A 15,495-nucleotide genomic window follows, 5' to 3' on the forward strand; every position below is an offset into this window, starting at 1 on the left:
GGCTGCGGCGGGGCCGGCAGCGCGCCCGGCTCCTGTTCATTCATGCCCCGAGCTGATGTCAGGCGGCCCCTCCCGGGAGGAAGGCTTTCGGCGGGGCTGTTAAAGAGACAGAGCCGCTGCCCAGTGCGGCCCAGTTACGGCACTGGGAGCCCCGCCTCGGCCCGGCCCGGCCCGCCCCGTCGCCGCCGCTCCGTCTCCAGCCGGGATCTCCCGGCCCGCTGGGACTCAGCGGCACCTTCCTCTTCCTCGCCGGCCCCCCCCCCCCGGCCTCCGCGATGTCCCCTCCTCAATCCCAGTTCAACTGGGAACCCCTCCCAGTTGGATCCAGCCCCTTCCCATGCCAGGCCGGGACCAAGGATCCTCCGTTTCCTCAATCCCGGCTCTGGGAGTCGAGGCTGGCTCCCCGCCCGGCCCCCCACCTCCCCCCCCCCCGGGCGCCCAGCTGGGCCCGAAAGGGTTAAAGCGGCTCCCGGGGGGGGGGGGGGAAGCAGCCCCCTCCTCTTTCATTCATAAATCCGGCGCGGGAAGCGCCGTGGCCGCGTAGCCAATGGGGCGCGAGGGGGCGGGGCCACGCAGGTTTCCCCCTCGCGCCCACCTCTCCCCAGTTGGGCACTGGGAGCGGGGTGGGGGGGGTGGGAGAGCGGGTGGCTAAACTGGGGGCCGAAGGGGCACCAGCAAAGCTCGCGCTCCAGCCGTCCGTCCAGCCGTCTGTCCCTCCATTGCAGCCATCTGGCTGTCCATCCGTTCACGCTTCCGTCCACCCTTCCGTCCACCCTTCCGTCCATCCCTCCATCCACCCCTCCCTCCGTCCATCCATCCCTCCGTCCATCCACCCCTCTGTCCCTCTGTCCATGCGTATGTCCTTCCCTCCATCTATCCATCTGTCCCTCCATCCCTCTGCCCATTTGTCCATCTCTCCATCTATTCTCCTGACCATCCCTCTATCCATGCGTCCATCCACCCATCCTTCTGTCTGTCCATCCATCCCTCTGTCCATGCATTCTGCCCATCCACTCATCTGTCCTTCCATCCACCCCTATATCTATCCATCCCTCCTACCATCCATCCAGCTGTCCATCCCTCTGTCCTTCCATCCCCTCCTGCATCTATTCATCCCTCTGTCCATCCATCCTCTGTCCATCCGTGCGTCTGTCCATCCATCTGTCCATTCCTCCATCCATCCTTCCACCTTTCCACCCATCTCTCCATCCATCCACCCGTCCAGTCCCCCTCGTTTACCCCTCTGTCCGTCCGTCCGTCCGTCCTTGCGCAGGGCCAGATGCGGGCAGCACCACCGGACCTTCTCCCGGCGAGGGGAGAAGGGGGCCGGAAAACAACCTCCCCCTGCCCCACATCCCTCCCCACACACATACACACTACTCAGCCCCACGGCTCTGGGGGGCAGGTAAAGCCGGGCGACCCCCCAAATCCCGGCAGGGCACCCGTAAAGATAAGGGAAACAGGAGCAGGGAGGGGAACATCAAAGCCCGGCGGCGAGGAAAGAAACGTGGGTGGGGGCCGAGCCGGGAGTCGGGTGCCGACGGTCATCCCAGGCATCCGGGAAAGCTGCTGGCGCTGGGCGCCCGGGCATGCCCGGCACCCGGATGTGACTCAGCAGAGCCCCGCGCAGCTCATCACAGCAGTGGAATGTGCTTAGCGGCGGGAGGGGACATGGGGACGGGGACAAAAGGGCTCTGTCAGCGCCCGGCACCAGGGAGGGAGGGGGCTGAGGCCAGATGAACTCGGTGCATCTGCCGTTTCTGGGTGTTGGGGGGTGGCTCTGGGTGGGAGGAAGCCCCTACCTCCTCGGGCCACTCACCGGGGTCCCAGGGTGTCCCTGGTCCCCTTGGGGCACCCACCAGGGTCCCCAGGGTCCCCAGTCCCCCCAGGGCACCCACCAGGTTCCCACAGTGTCCCCAATACCTCTGGTCTCCCCACTGGGGTCCCCAGGGTCCCCCTGGTCCACCCATCAGGTCCCCACAGCGTCCTTGATCCCTTCACGCCACCCATCAGGTCTGCCCCAGTGTTCCCAGTCCCCTCAGGCCACCCATCAGGGTCCCCAACGGTGTCCCCTGTCCCCCTGGGCCACCCATCAGGTCCCCACAGCGTCCTTGATCCCTTCACGCCACCCATCAGGTCCGCCACGGTGTCCCCGGTCCCCCTCGCCCCCCGCCAGGATCCCCATACCTGCTGCGGTGCCCAGCAGCGAGCCGGCGCCCGGCACCCCCGGCGCGAAGCCCTTTCCCGCATTTCGGCTCCGCTACCCGCGATCCACCAGATCCCCCCCCCCCACCTCCCGGAGTGGCCGTCTCTGCCCCCCTATTCCGGCACGGCGGTCGCCTTAAAAGCCCCCTCTGCGTTAAAAAAAACGGGGGCGCGAGGAGGCCAGGAAAGGAGCCGCCGTTTATTGGACGGATGAGGCCCGACGCCGCGGCGAGGGGCTGCCGGAGGCCGACGGCACGGGCAAGAGGCCGGCGGCCTCCTGGTCGCGCCGCCAGAGCCTCTCGACCAAAGCGTCGAGCAGCGGGGCCACCTCGGCCAGGTCGGCGGCGGCGGCGCCGGGCGGCCGCGGCACGCTGCGCGCCCGCAGCACCGGCAGCCGCCAGGCCCGCTCGAAGGCCGCCACGTCCCGCTCCGCCACGTCCGCCCGCGCCGCCTGGTCGAACCTGGGCGCGGGGCGGTCAAGGGAGACGCCGGCGGGCACGTGGACCCCGAATCCCCCCACCCTCGGGTGGTTTATCTTCCCCCCCACACACACAACCGCCACGGAGCCCATCGGGTGCACCGAAAGGCCCGTTCTCAGCTCCCCCCCTCCCACCACCACCACCCCGGGGAAGGACCCGGGCAAACGGCACCGGAAGGATATTTGGTGCCGACGACCACGCGGAGCAGGTTTTCCTCCGGCCGCGTCACTCGGGCCATCTGGGCCGGCAGGTCCTCGAAGGAGGAGCGGTCGGTGAAGGAGAAGAGGAAGAGGATGCCGTCGGCCTCCTCCTTGCAAGCCTGTGCGGGGGGTGGGGGGAGTGGGGGGGGCAGAAGCCGGGAAAGCGGGGGGGGGTCACCGGCGCCAGGGCGTGCGTGTCCCCCACCCCCCAAAATAAAATGAAATAAGATTAAATGAAATAAAAATGAAATGAAATGAAATGAAATAAAATAAAATAAAATAAAATAAAATAAAATAAAAGCTCACCGGGAGAATATGGTCAAATTTTCTCAGCGATGCTTCACCGCAATCCCAAAAATCGAGCCGGAACAGGACGGGGCAGTCGGAGTCGCGCAGCTTCGCCGGCCAGTACACGGAGGTGGCCTGGATGCCTGGGGCGAGACGGCGGGCGGTGGGCGCCGGGCACGGAGCCGCCGCCGCCGCCTCCCCGGCGCGCCCGGCACGGCCACCGCCGCCGCCGTACCCAGGGTCTCGCGGTGCGCGGGCGGCACGTCGGCGCCGGCCAGCGCGGCCACCAGCGCCGTCTTGCCCACGCCGCTCTTGCCGGAGACGAAGAGCTTGTAGGCGGCCGGCGGCGGCAGCAGCGCCGGGCGCTCCAGCAGGCCTGCGGGAGTGGAGAGGAGGGTTAGAATCGGGGGGGGGGGGGTCGGGGTGGGGGTCGGGGTGCAGGGTCGGGGTGCGGGGGGCTCACCGAAGGCTCTCCGGCGGTCCTTGCGCAGGATGGCGTCGCGGTGCCGGCGGCCCTCGGGTGACAGCAGCCAGCCCGGCTCCACCACGGAGCCCGGAGCCACGTCCATGGCTGCGGGAGATTCGGGGAGCCCCGGGGGGGGTTGCACCCCAAAATGGGGTGGGGGGTGCCCCCCTGCACCCCCCCAGAGCCCTCTGTACCCCCAAACCCTGCAAAGGGTGTGCAAAACCCTCCTTCTTGCCCTCCTGCATCCCCCAGGGCCCTCTGTACCCCCAAACCCTGCAAAGGGGGTGCAAAACCCTCCCTTCTCCCCCCATGCACCCTCAGGGCCCCCCTGCACCCCCAAACCCTGCAAAGGGGGTGCAAAACCCTCCCCTCCTGTCCCCATGCACCCTCAGGGCCCCTCTGCACCCCCAAACCCTGCAAAGGGGGTGCAAAACCCTCCCCTCCTGTCCCCAAGCACCCTCAGGGCCCCTCTGCACCCCCAAACCCTGCAAAGGGGGTGCAAAACCCTCCCCTCCTGTCCCCCTGCATCCCTCCAGGGGTCCCCTGCACCCAGAAACCCTGCAAAGGGGGTGCAACATGGCCGCTCCTGCCCCCACGAGCCCCTTGCACCCCCCCAGAGCCCTCTGTACCCCCAAACCCTGCAAAGGGGGTGCAACATGGCCCCTTCTGCCCCCACGAGCCCCCTGCCCCCCCAGGTGTCCCCTGCACCCCCAAACCCTGCAAAGGGGGTGCAACATGGCCCCTCCTACCCCCACGAGCCCCCTGCCCCCCCTCAGTAGTCCCCTGCACTCCCAAACCCTGCAAAGGGGGTGCAACATGGCCTCTCCTACCCCCACGAGCCCCCTGCCCCCCCAGGAGTCCCCTGCACCCCCAAGCCCTTCAAAGGGGGTGCAACATGGCCCCTCCTACCCCCACGAGCCCCCTGCCCCCCCAGGGGTCCCCTGCACCCCCAAACCCTGCAAAGGGGGTGCAACATGGCCCCTCCTGCCCCCACGAGCCCCCTGCCCCCCCAGGGGTCCCCTGCACCCCCAAACCCTGCAAAGGGGGTGCAACATGGCCCCTCCTGTCCCCACGAGCCCCCTGCCCCCCCAGGAGTCCCCTGCACCCCCAAACCCTGCAAAGGGGGTGCAACATAGCCCCTCCTGCCCCCACGAGCCCCCTGCTCCCCAGGAGTCCCCTGCACCCCCAAACCTTGCAAAGGGGGTGCAACATGGCCCCTCCTGCCCCCACGAGCCCCCTGCCCCCCCCCCCAGGGGTCCCCTGCGTCCCAAACCCTGCCCAAGGGGCGGCAACACATCACAGCCCGCCCCCCCCGGCTCTCGGCTCCCCCAAAGCCCGCCAAGGGGGCGCCCCAGGACCCCCCCCCCCCGCCAGGCGGCCCCCCCCGACCCCCGCGCCTGCCCCTTTAAGACCCGGCCCCCCCCGTCCCCGCCTCACCGGCGGCCACTTCCGCCTCAGCTCCGGGCGTCGTCACGCGAGGGGGCGTGGCCTCGCCCACCTCCGCCGCCCCGCCCCCCGGCCGCGGCGCATGCGCGGTGGCAGCACGGTCGGGGAAGGCGGTGGGAGGGGGGAGCCACGTGGAGCCGAGCGGGGGCATCGCGGCTATAGGGGGGAGCCCGGTTATGGGGGGTGGGGGGGGAATCTCGGCTATAGGGGGGGGGGCCCGAGCCCCAGGTGCAGCTCCCCCGGGGGGAACCTGCTCCCAACATCCCCCTGGGCCATCCCTATAGGGCTCCCTACCCTATAGGGCTCCCTGCCCTATACGTTGTGGGGTGCCCTGCAGGACGAGGTGGGGGGGCAGGGGGGGCACCCCAGCTCCCAGCGCCGACATCCAGCTCCGCTGCTCCCACCCTTAGCCCATTTTGAGGTCCAGGTGCCCCATTTCCCGCGCGGTTCCCGGGCCGAGGCCGGCTCTGCTCGCAGCTGCTTCCCCGCTCCCTCCGGCCCGGGCGCCCCGCTCGCTCCTCCGCTCTCGGCCGCGGAGACTCCCCCCGAAAAACGGCGCTTTTCCTGCCGAGACGAGAGCCGGAGGCAAACCGGAGGCGAAGCGGGCGCACGCCGGCGGCCTCCCGCCCTCCCGATGCATTAAGCAGCCATCCGTTTCTTCCCATCTTTATTTGTTAAACTGCTAAAAAGTCATGGGGGGGGGGAACATTAACAAAAAAAGAAAAAAAAAAAAAAACATACACAGCTTTAAATATCACCGCAATTCACTTGTCATTCCTACGCTCGGCTGAGCCTAAAACGACGGGTGGCAGGGAGGAAGGCCGGGGGGGGGGGGGCGGCAAAGCGATGCTCGGACACCTGAGCCGGGGAGGATGGAGCTTGTGGGGGGGAAAAACCCCTCGCTTGCGGCCCCAGCAACCCGTCGCGCACGAGACCCGTCGGTCCAGGCGCTGGAGAGCCGGGACGCGCCCGGCAGGAGCCGCTCGTTGCAACCATGCGGGGAAGGAGGAGGAGGAGGAGGGAGGAGGAGGAAGGGAGCCGGGCGCCTCCGCTCGCTCTGGCCGCGGCCGGACAGCACCAGGGAGGCAAAGCCGCCGAGCCTTAAATTATTATTTTTTTTCTTCTTTCTTCTCCCAGAAATTTCAGACCCCTGTCGCCCTGCCAAGCCGCTGGGCGCCCAACGCCCGTTCTCGCCTCCGAGGAGGACGGGAGGCGCTCGAGCGCCCGCAAAGCGCAGCGCGGGCGCCCGCGGCACGCGCCAACGGCAGCCGCTTGCAAGAGCCTCTAAAAAGCTGACCCCCCTCTCCCCGAAGCCAGCGAGAAGCACGAGGGGATTGCAGGAAGGTTATTTTCTTTTTCTTTTTTTTTAATTGCCAAGGTTTGGGGTGGGGGGGGCGAAGGGAGGGGGGGGTCACTAAGCCTAGCAAAAACTCAGTGGCCAGCTGGAGAGGGAGGGGAAAAAAAAGAATTAAAAAAGAACAAATTTTAAAAAAAGAAAGGGGGCCACTTCATAGTACTGCCAGCACACAGGGTAAGCGCAGGCTGGGCCGCGATCAGGGAAGCTGCCGGGTTCCCCCGACCTCGAGCCGGAAAGGGGAGCCAGGAAGGACGCGGAGGTACGATCCCTCGGGATTTTTTTCCCCTCGGATTGAATCTTTGCGGAAGGAGGCACGTGCAAAGAGGACTCGGGCTTTCCTGCCGGCCCACGCACGCTGCTCACACCCCTCCGCATTGACCGCTATCCATCAGTTTGGCTAGGAAAAAAAAAAAAATCAAGTGGTCCCAAACTACGAGCTGCTGTTTTGGCAAACGCTCCCAGCAACAGCGCCCTGAACATTTTCAAGCGCCTACTTACTACGTCGGCAGCTCGGCCAGGTAGGGGGGGGGGAGGGGGGGTGAAAAAAAATCGCCAAACTAGCAGCTTGCTCCAGTGCAAAATTTTTACCTGGCAGGTAAAATTTGACCTGGCAGGGAGGGGAGGACCGCTAAAAAAAATCCTGCTTATCTAATTCTCGAGGGCTTTGGCATTTCGATGCAACGCTCTGTCCTTTCTTCCTTAACGTCCAGTAAACAGGACAGGAATGTACTCAGGCCAAAGGGCTTAGAGACAGAAGAAAAAAAAGAAAAAGAAGAAAAAAGGCAGCGTGTTTGTGTTGAGCAGAGGTTACAGTTACAATTTGCAGTGCTGGAAGATTTTTTAGATATTGCTGTTGTTTTCCTGATACAGCCATAGTTTTAAGTCAAGCGTGGAAAAATATCAGTGCATAGGAGCTAACAGCCTCGTCTGCAGGTTTTCAGCATGTTCTTATAAAACCGTTTTACTGCCGTTCCCGTAGGAGCTGCAGAGACATACGAGGCCTCTCAATCCCTAAAGAAAAAAAAAAATCTGAAGAGGATATTGCATGGCAGATTTCCCCACCTGCTCACCCTAAATTCTTGGCCTAGACGCCGGCAAAGAGCTCCTGCCGGAGCCCGGCAACGCGGATCCTACGGGCACGGAGGTCCTTCCCCGCTGGCGAACGCGATTCTCCTAACGGAGCGTGAGTATGTTGGGGGGGGGGGGGGGGAGCAGAAATCTTCCCGGGAACCGGAGGGCAGCGCTGATGTTTCGCTTTGCATTTTATTGGTTTGCCGTTCCCTAATTCACAGTTTCAATCAATGCCTGCGGGACAGAAGGAAGGACTTGAAAAGAAAAGGGGAGGGAAAGCCACGGGGAAGGGAGGGCAGAAGGTGGCGGTGAGCGGCTGGCGCCACATTATCTTTTTGCTCGCACAAAGTACAAGGCATTTGTTTTGGGATAGTACTTGACGTTCTGTTTCTTGTCCATGAGGCCACCAAATATGATTAGTTCCCCTCTGCCTTGCACCACCGTATGTAAACTGGTCTCGGGCGGCCCCACCACAGAGCTGCTATTGAACACTTTCCATTTGACTCGTCCTTTCTCCTTGGTCTCTTTAATGTCCAGCACGTACATCTGCATGGGTTTGCAGTTCATGCTCTGGTACAGAGGCTTGCCCACGTTCAGGGATTGGGGAGGATGGTGGCCCAGGCGGCGGGCGATGGGAGGCAAGGAATGACTATCGCCTTGGGTGGAGGCCGGTCGCAGTGCGGACCCCGCGTCGGCACCGCTCGCGCTCTGGCTGCCAGGGGATCCCGGTGAAGAAATGAGGGGAGGACTTAATGCTGCTGAGGCCGAGGCGCCTTTGGAGGACAGGGCTTTGACAGCCTCCAGGCTTCTCCGGAGCGCGCCGGGAGAGACAGCGCCCGGGAGGGAGCTAGCGACGTGAGGCGGTGTGTGGATCCCGTTCGTCTGCTCCGGGGGGTTCCTCACGCTTCCGCCGACTGTCCTGCTGTCCACACCGTCCATCTGACAGATGACAGAAGCCGGTTTCTGCTCCCAGCTCAAATCGACAGATGCCAAACGCAGGTCTTTCTGCTCCGGGAGGGAACCTCGCCTTGGTGCCAGGGAAAGCCCAACTTTCAGGTCGTATCCTTCAGCAGCGGAAGGCGTGCTGGGCGATACGACCTGTACGGGGCTGTCCAAGGAAGCACCACCGGTGGCGGTGGCTCCAGGCGATAAACTCCCCCCATTCAGCACAGGGGAACCGTCCCCTCTGGCCGGGGAGAGGCTCCCTTCCCGGGATCCCGACGGGGTTTGCCTCTGCGCTCTGGGTCGCAAGGTGCCCCAGCGGCCGTTGACGCAGGGAGCCTCGTCCGTGTTCCTGACGGGAGACTGCGAGCGGTATTCCCGCGTTTCAGGGACCAGGGCGGGCGGCGTGGCGCTGATGGGAGAGGGGCGAGAGTTCAAGCTGGGACTCAGCGGAGCTCTCCCGCTGGGAGCCTGGCTAAAGACCACGACGCACTGTCCCACCTGCAGGAGGAGGAGGAGAAAGAAGAGGTTACAAACTGCAGTACGTCCCTTCACGCTGCACCGGGGAGGCAGCTGGGAAACACAAGAGGGGACGTTTGGACAGGAAAAAGAACAAACGCACGAGAGAGACACCAGAGACCGCATCACGCCGTGGGACCATGTGGTTCAACTCGGGCACTTTCACAACATCCCTTTGAGCCCCGTCATCACATGGCTGTCTCAAAGCCGGACTCTTACCCTGCAAGCAGGATGGCACCACAGCTCCGGCGCTCCGTGGTCTTCGTTCTCCACCTTGAGCGCTTGCCATGTCCAAGGGTTCGCATGCATGTGCAGCAACCAGGCATCTTTAAACAGCTGCAAAGGAAAGCGTGACAGATTTAGGAGCCTGGTTTATTGCCAGGAGATCTCCGTCGGGGAGGGGAGGAACGGAGTTTTGCAGCTGCCTTGCTGCAGACAGGCGAACGGTGACCTAGATTGGGATCTGAAAGCGGAGGAGTGACTACGCCTCGCTGCGGCTATGGACAAGTCACATCATCTACACCTTCTATCCCATTATAAAATCAGGGCTAATTCTTCTGAGACTCAATTAACCTTGGTGAGCTGCTCAGATAGTGCCCGGGGTGCTTTTTATTAATTAAAGGCGGCTCTAGCTATAGCGACAGCTTCGCTGGGAAATCTACAGTGTGGGTGCCTGGATCAGAAAAAAACAGCGGCTCTGCAGGACATGAAGTCGCCGGAGTGTCTGGGGGCTGCTACCCGGATAACACACACCCTCCCCAGGGGCTCACACTTATTGCGACACACGTGCAATTCACGTTCCCGCTCCCTGCGGTATACTTACTGCATTGGGACCACCGCAGCCACCAAGGATTAAAATGGTTTCGTCATCTATTACGATCTGAAGGGGGTAAAGGAGAGCGTTTCAGGCCGGGAAGGACGCAGAGCGGTCCCTCGTGCTTCCACAAAGCCTGCCAGCCCAGGCAGAGCCAGCTGGCAGCTTCTCAGCGGTGCAGACGTTGCTGAATTTCGTCTGCCCCAGCACGTGGGGTGGAGCAGAGACAGAGAGCCAGTTTTGCTGGGCCCAGGGCAAAGCCGAGTTCACCCCGCTGCTTCAGCCTCTCCTCCTGGCCCCAAACCGCTTGCAAACCTGTCGCTCTCACGGCTGAGTGCAAGCACCTTTCCTGACACTCCGCCCGGGCCAAGCGGCGGGGATCTCCGTGCTGCTCTCTACAGGAGGGGAGAAGGCCAAAGGCCTGTCTGACCAGCCACATGCTTCGGGGCAATTGGTCACTTGAATCACTCACTCGAATCAGAGTAAATTAAGGGGGGTACCAGCAAAACCAACACGGGATACTATTTCATGGATCTTGATAGCTGCAAAGGGTGAAGTTAGCTGCTTTTTGCTCTCACGGGCAAAACTCAGCAATTTGTTTTCTCAAAATGCTCGTTACAATTCTGAGCCACGTGCGAGAGACAGCACAGTATCTACCTGAACATTAAGGAGACTTAAAAGTGCAGCCTCACTAAATAAATGGCTAGAAAACATAGGCCTGGCAGGCAAAGACCACAAAGATAACTTGGAAATTAGGCAGTAGTTTTCAGGAGAGCCGCAGGGGGCTGTCTGGAAGCTGGAAAAAAGCCAGACAAGGCTTAATCTCTGGTTTATCTTTTGCAGCACACGCTCACGTGAGTGCTGGCCCTGAAGCTGAATAAGCGAAGGAGAACATCACCTGAGACTGGCCACCTCGCGGGTGAGGGCTAGGCCCAGAGATGTTCGGCTTGGACCAAGCCCACTGCTCAAGATCCAGCACCCAGACGTCGTTGCTCCTGCAGGGACGAGACAACAAACGCTGAGCAGCAGGCACAGACGCTCGCTTCCCCCACGGTCCCAAAGGAGCACCCGGCTGCAGCGCTGCCCTGGTTCCAGGCGATACTGCTGATAAAACCCAGGCCCTTCGGGCATCTGAAATGCTGATTTAGGGGAGATCCTTCCTGCCAGGACCGGGCTGTCTTCAAGTTGGTGTCTCAAAGGAATTCCCCAGAAAATTCCCCAGAAGAGGTGAACAGCGTGATAAGTCAGCAGGCAGACCCCAACGCTGGCCTGCAGCGAGTGCTAGCCCATCTCTCCTCCCAGATGCACGAGGGCAGGAAAGGGTAAGCGGAGAGGATCACCGCAGTCTCCTCCGATAAACAAACCGCTCCGCGCCTGCACGCAACCTCCCGCACACCTCGCCTCCCTCTCCGCTGCCCAGTTCAGGGCACTGTTTCGCACCGTGCAGAGCACGGATCAAAAGTTTGGGAAGCAACAGCATGGTAATCCCCCACCAAAATGCTACAAACTATCTCAAGAGTGGTCCAACACACTCCTTCCTTGCAGGAACGCTTGTTAACCATCTTCTTCCCAAACTTACATTTGCCGAGATCCCAGCGAGCCCCCAAAGACGATCATTTTGTCTTCAATGACACAGGAAGAGTGTCCTGCCATGGGAGGAGGGCCGTGGGTGGTCACGATGCAGTTCCACCTGGAGGAAGAGGGAAGAGAGCATCGACCATCGGATGAGAGAGGGAAACACTGAACGAATGGAGGGGGAAAAAAAATCCCAATGGTCAGCAAAGTCCTCAAGAATGTATTACAGAGAAAAAGCTCAGGGAAAGCCTACAGAGAGCCAAATAATAATGAAACTAATTAGAAATACTAATGTGCTAAACATTTTTAGACATGACAAAGTCACAAGGCCAAGCTGGAAATACTGCCCCTTTCAGTTAAGTTGCCCCGAACCATTTCCAACGCAGTTTAATTACAGCGTGCTAAAGTCACTACCCAAAAATGCATTGGATAATTGACGCTTTTGATGATTAGACATTTTCAAAGAAAGAGAAGTAAAATTCATCGCCGCTTTGATACAGCATCTGCTCCTTTCTCATACAAAGGTGAGGAGAAATATGAGGTCTAAAACCATCAGAATAGTGTTTAAAAGGAATAGGAAAAGTCCTGCCATCTCTTTGGTCGCTGCTGGAGATTTCCTTAGTCTAAGAGCTTGAACGGCAAAGAGCTTTCCAAGATGGCATATACAACCACTGCATCACTTTTCCCTTGAAGTGCCACCAAAAGCCTTAAATTTGGACCATCAGCACAAGCAAAACCTCCAGGAGTTATGGTTTTATCATCTTTTATTTTCCTCAAAGACCTCAAGCAAGCAGCCAAATGAATAAAATATTTAAAATACACACACAAAGATTTTCTGCCTGTCTGGAAAACGTTCCAGAAAACACGTGGGGAGTCTGGCATGTTTTAGGTACGAGCCTAAAGGTCCCTTCCAACCTCAACCAATCTGCTATTCCAGGTGAGCTCAGAGAGACGCCCTCCAGCAGCTCTCCAGGGCCAAAGTGCGCGCTTCAAATCCAGATGTTTTCATCCTTACCAGTTTTTGGAGGGTGAGTACGTATGGATCTCATCGAAGAACCTCTCCGGCTGGTGCAGGGGGTAAGGGCTTGGCCTCGTCCACCCACCGAAGAGCACGAGCAAGTCCTTGTAGACGACCAGCGTAGCCCCAGCCTTGGGTGAGGGGTAGGAACCTGAGGAGGGGTAGCAAAGGGGATAGGTGAGGATGCTGCGGCAGACATGGGTGTGACAAGAACGCGACAAAGTGGAAACTCCTCCTTTAGAAAGACGGAAAAAGAAAAGATGACAAAATTAGAGTCGGGAGCCTGGGAAGAGAACTACTGCCAATTTGTGTCATCGTAATTAGTAGGAGCCTGAAAGCACATTTCACATATGGCAAAACATCTGTCAGTCACCAACAGGAAATTACTAGCTTTCTAACATACCCCTTTAAATTATTGCTTTAGCGCAGAATAAAAGCAATAATTACCTGCAAATACCTACTAACGTCTCCCTGAGGAAGGAGTGAGAATGAACACCAATTCTAACGCATCCGGCGTAGCTCGTGGCAGCTCACTTGGGCCCTCCCGAGCAGCAGCAGCGCACAGCGAGTCCCGTTTTTGCAAAGAGGTGCTCTTAACCCTAAGCCCTCGCCACGAGAATTAACAGTCGCTCCCAGACGGCGTGACGTTTTTAAGACATCCTCAACTGCTTTCAAGGAAAACGCCAAAGCTTCTCCAGGCGGCACCGCCGCGGCCGAGCTGCTTTCCTCCCCCGGCCGCCACCAGCACCAAGCGGAGTCCTCGACCTCCGGATTCACGCTCGCAAAAAATACAGAGCCCCTGAGCTCTCTGCCTTTCTCTAGGGACCAAACGCGTTTCGCTGTTGCTCTCGGGTACACGACTACACGGGAAAAGGGGAACAAAGTAAATCAGGAAACTGTCCTTATGCTATTTATGTGCTCTAGTATAGCCAGAGCTCACTCTCTCAAGCTGTAAACTGGCCATTAGCAAATATTTCGGCCTGGCTTGCAGAGGATCCGCTTGCCTTTTCCATCGAGGATGCTGCAAGGCACACCGGGGCTGTGCGGCGAGTCGGGCTGCAGGGGTGCGTCCGCAACAAGGACGCCGGCACGAGCTGGACGCTTCCATCTGGTTTTTAAATGGGGAAAGGAGTTATTTTGAAACAAAAAGGGTCAGCGAGAATGGCTCCAGTGCACGTTAGGATGGAGTTACGGAAACAGAGCAGCACTTTGCTCAAAAAAACATCCGGATGCTAGAGAGGGAGAAAAGCAACTGTACAACTGCCGCAACCCAAAGGTCAAAATCCTCAGACAGTTCCCAAGAAACTCGACAGTGATTATGAGGGAGTCCAAGGTACAGGCTGGACCTGTTTTTTTCCAAGAAGTTTTGCCTATTATTGGCCATTGCACAGGTGTAAACCAAAATGAGGTTTCCCTCTGCTGTGCATGAGAAATGTTAGTTTTAGAAGTCAAAGCAAAAGATTGCCTTTTAAAGCTACGCTCTTCCAATCTGGTAACCAGACAACTATGGTATTTCCCCGGCTTTGAAGGAAGCTGGCAACACGAAGAAGCGTCAAGCATTCCCATTTGGAAGCTCCATCTCCACGTAACCGATCCATGAACTTTGGTTGACACACGGAGCACCCCAAAACGGAGCAACATCTCGCCGCGGGATGGCTCTGTGCCGAAGGATCGCGCCACAGACTTGTCAGATCAGAGATGACTTAGCTTTACCCATCTCGTCCTGCGGTGGAAAATGTGTCAGGCTGAAAGCAGGGAGCTCGCGATGCCATTGCTGCCTCCCCGCATGGCTCGCGAAGGGCCAGGAGCACCTCGAGGAACCCAGAGCACCAAAACGAGAGCCCTGACCGCGGCGGGCAAAGCGGAAACGTGGCGGCGGCCTGCGTGACTCCACGTCTCAAGCACGCGCAGCGCAAAGGCAAGGTCTGACATCGGGAACATCAAAGGGAGCCAGCGCAATTACCGGCAAGCCCGGAACGCCGCCCTCAAAGTCGGAGAGCTTTATGGGATGCGCAAAGCGGCATTTCAAAGACCGGCAGCAGCATCGTTGACACAGGAGGGCTCCTTCCTCTCTGGGATTTTAATGAATCGCTGGGAGCATCCTGCTATTACACTTGCAAATGCAAAAGTCTTCTGTTCTTCGCCACGGTCTGGAGGATACCAGCGCCTGCAGAAGGGCATCGTTAGCTAATTGCACCATTTTCAACTGCTTCCTCCATCAGCAATTCAACCCTGATGAAAAGCACAGAGAAGAGCTCTTCCTCGCCGAGGGGGAAACCGGCACCCGAGCTCCACACCCTGATAAAGCCCCGTATCTGATTGTATTTCCTTGGGGATACAAATTTAAGCATGCAGAGGGTGTAGCACAAGTAACTACTTCTAAACATAGACGGAAGCATCCCTTTACAGCTGGCGCTGTTTATTCATAGAGATCAGTGGCGAAAAGCCGGTCAGAGCTAATTTTTTTTCCCAGCTGATGGATTTTCCTGGCTCACAAAAGCAGATACGTACCTCAAAGGAAAAAGAAAACCCTCCGGCTTCTGCGGGTGTCTGAAGAGAAATGCCAATCTCTGATCTCTTCTGACACAAGCTCTAGACGCCACCTATTTATGATGCATCCTTACGAGCTTTTTAAAGCCTATTCAGCCCTCTAATGCAATCGGAGCAGCACGCACTGCGATCAGGAGCCACAAGAACAAACAAAAAAACACTATAAGGAGATGCTCTATGCACGTTTCCAGACTCTCCTTTTATCTGAGCCAGGCACAGCTCCAAGGAACTCAAAAAAAAAAAAAAAAAAAGGAACATAACCCACGTAGTATGGAGTGGAGCTTGAACGCTGAAAATAAAAACAAAGGGAAAAATCTCCTGGCTTCTGATGGCACAGCATTGCACAGATGAAAGAATTGGTTCAGATCAGTATAATTTGGGGAAGGATTGGAAAAAGAGGAGCTGCACTGGAGTAGAGCTAAGCATCTGCACAACCCTAGAAGTAAAGAAAAGAGATGGGAGGTAAATACTGTGGGAATTTTGTCATGGAAGACTAAGCTTTCTGGATATAGAAGTGCTCCTAATATCGGCTGGGAGCTGTTGCTGCTGCTTCTGACATTTCTCA

General features: G+C 59.0%; 2 protein-coding genes across 6 annotated transcripts in view; both read right to left on the minus strand.

Annotated features, from left to right (window-relative positions):
- Positions 1-2,384: 2,384 nt before the first annotated feature.
- Positions 2,385-5,142, minus strand: CPLANE2 (ciliogenesis and planar polarity effector complex subunit 2). Of its 2 annotated transcripts, none has more exons than XM_062593176.1 (6): positions 5,076-5,142; positions 3,636-3,743; positions 3,408-3,548; positions 3,191-3,315; positions 2,867-3,003; positions 2,385-2,666 (listed from the first exon to the last, which is right to left on the minus strand). In XM_062593176.1, the coding sequence occupies exons 2-6, from the start codon at positions 3,739-3,741 to the stop codon at positions 2,405-2,407; spliced, it is 771 nt and encodes a 256-aa protein (XP_062449160.1). In that variant the 5' UTR covers positions 3,742-3,743; positions 5,076-5,142; the 3' UTR covers positions 2,385-2,404. The 2 variants fall into 2 exon arrangements, with proteins under 2 accessions (XP_062449160.1, XP_062449159.1); XM_062593175.1 differs by having other exon boundaries at positions 3,636-3,806; positions 5,076-5,129.
- A 596-nt stretch (positions 5,143-5,738) lies between these two features.
- Positions 5,739-15,495, minus strand: part of FBXO42 (F-box protein 42) — a 50,943-nt gene continuing 41,186 nt past the window's right edge. For 3 of the 4 annotated variants that reach the window (XM_062593473.1, XM_062593471.1, XM_062593472.1), the window contains 6 exons: positions 12,378-12,531; positions 11,367-11,477; positions 10,686-10,782; positions 9,797-9,853; positions 9,193-9,309; positions 5,739-8,955 (listed from right to left, as the gene is read on the minus strand). In XM_062593473.1, the coding sequence (XP_062449457.1) occupies positions 7,840-8,955; positions 9,193-9,309; positions 9,797-9,853; positions 10,686-10,782; positions 11,367-11,477; positions 12,378-12,531 (1,652 nt within the window). In that variant the 3' untranslated portion in view covers positions 5,739-7,839. The remainder of the gene's footprint in view (positions 8,956-9,192; positions 9,310-9,796; positions 9,854-10,685; positions 10,783-11,366; positions 11,478-12,377; positions 12,532-15,495) is intronic. The other variant, XM_062593470.1, reaches the window with a different exon arrangement.

This window comes from Rhea pennata, chromosome 22 (genome assembly GCF_028389875.1).
Source record: "Rhea pennata isolate bPtePen1 chromosome 22, bPtePen1.pri, whole genome shotgun sequence".
NCBI lineage: Eukaryota > Metazoa > Chordata > Aves > Rheiformes > Rheidae > Rhea > Rhea pennata.

Coding starts and splice junctions, on each gene's coding strand:
- CPLANE2 (XM_062593176.1), bottom strand. CDS start 3,741: ATGGACGTGGCTCCGGGCTCCGTGGTGGAGCCGGGCTGGCTGCTGTCA. Junction 3,549..3,635: donor GGACCGCCGGAGAGCCTTCG/GTGAGCCCCCCG, acceptor CCACTCCCGCAG/GCCTGCTGGAGCGCCCGGCG. Junction 3,004..3,190: donor AATTTGACCATATTCTCCCG/GTGAGCTTTTAT, acceptor CCCCCCGCACAG/GCTTGCAAGGAGGAGGCCGA.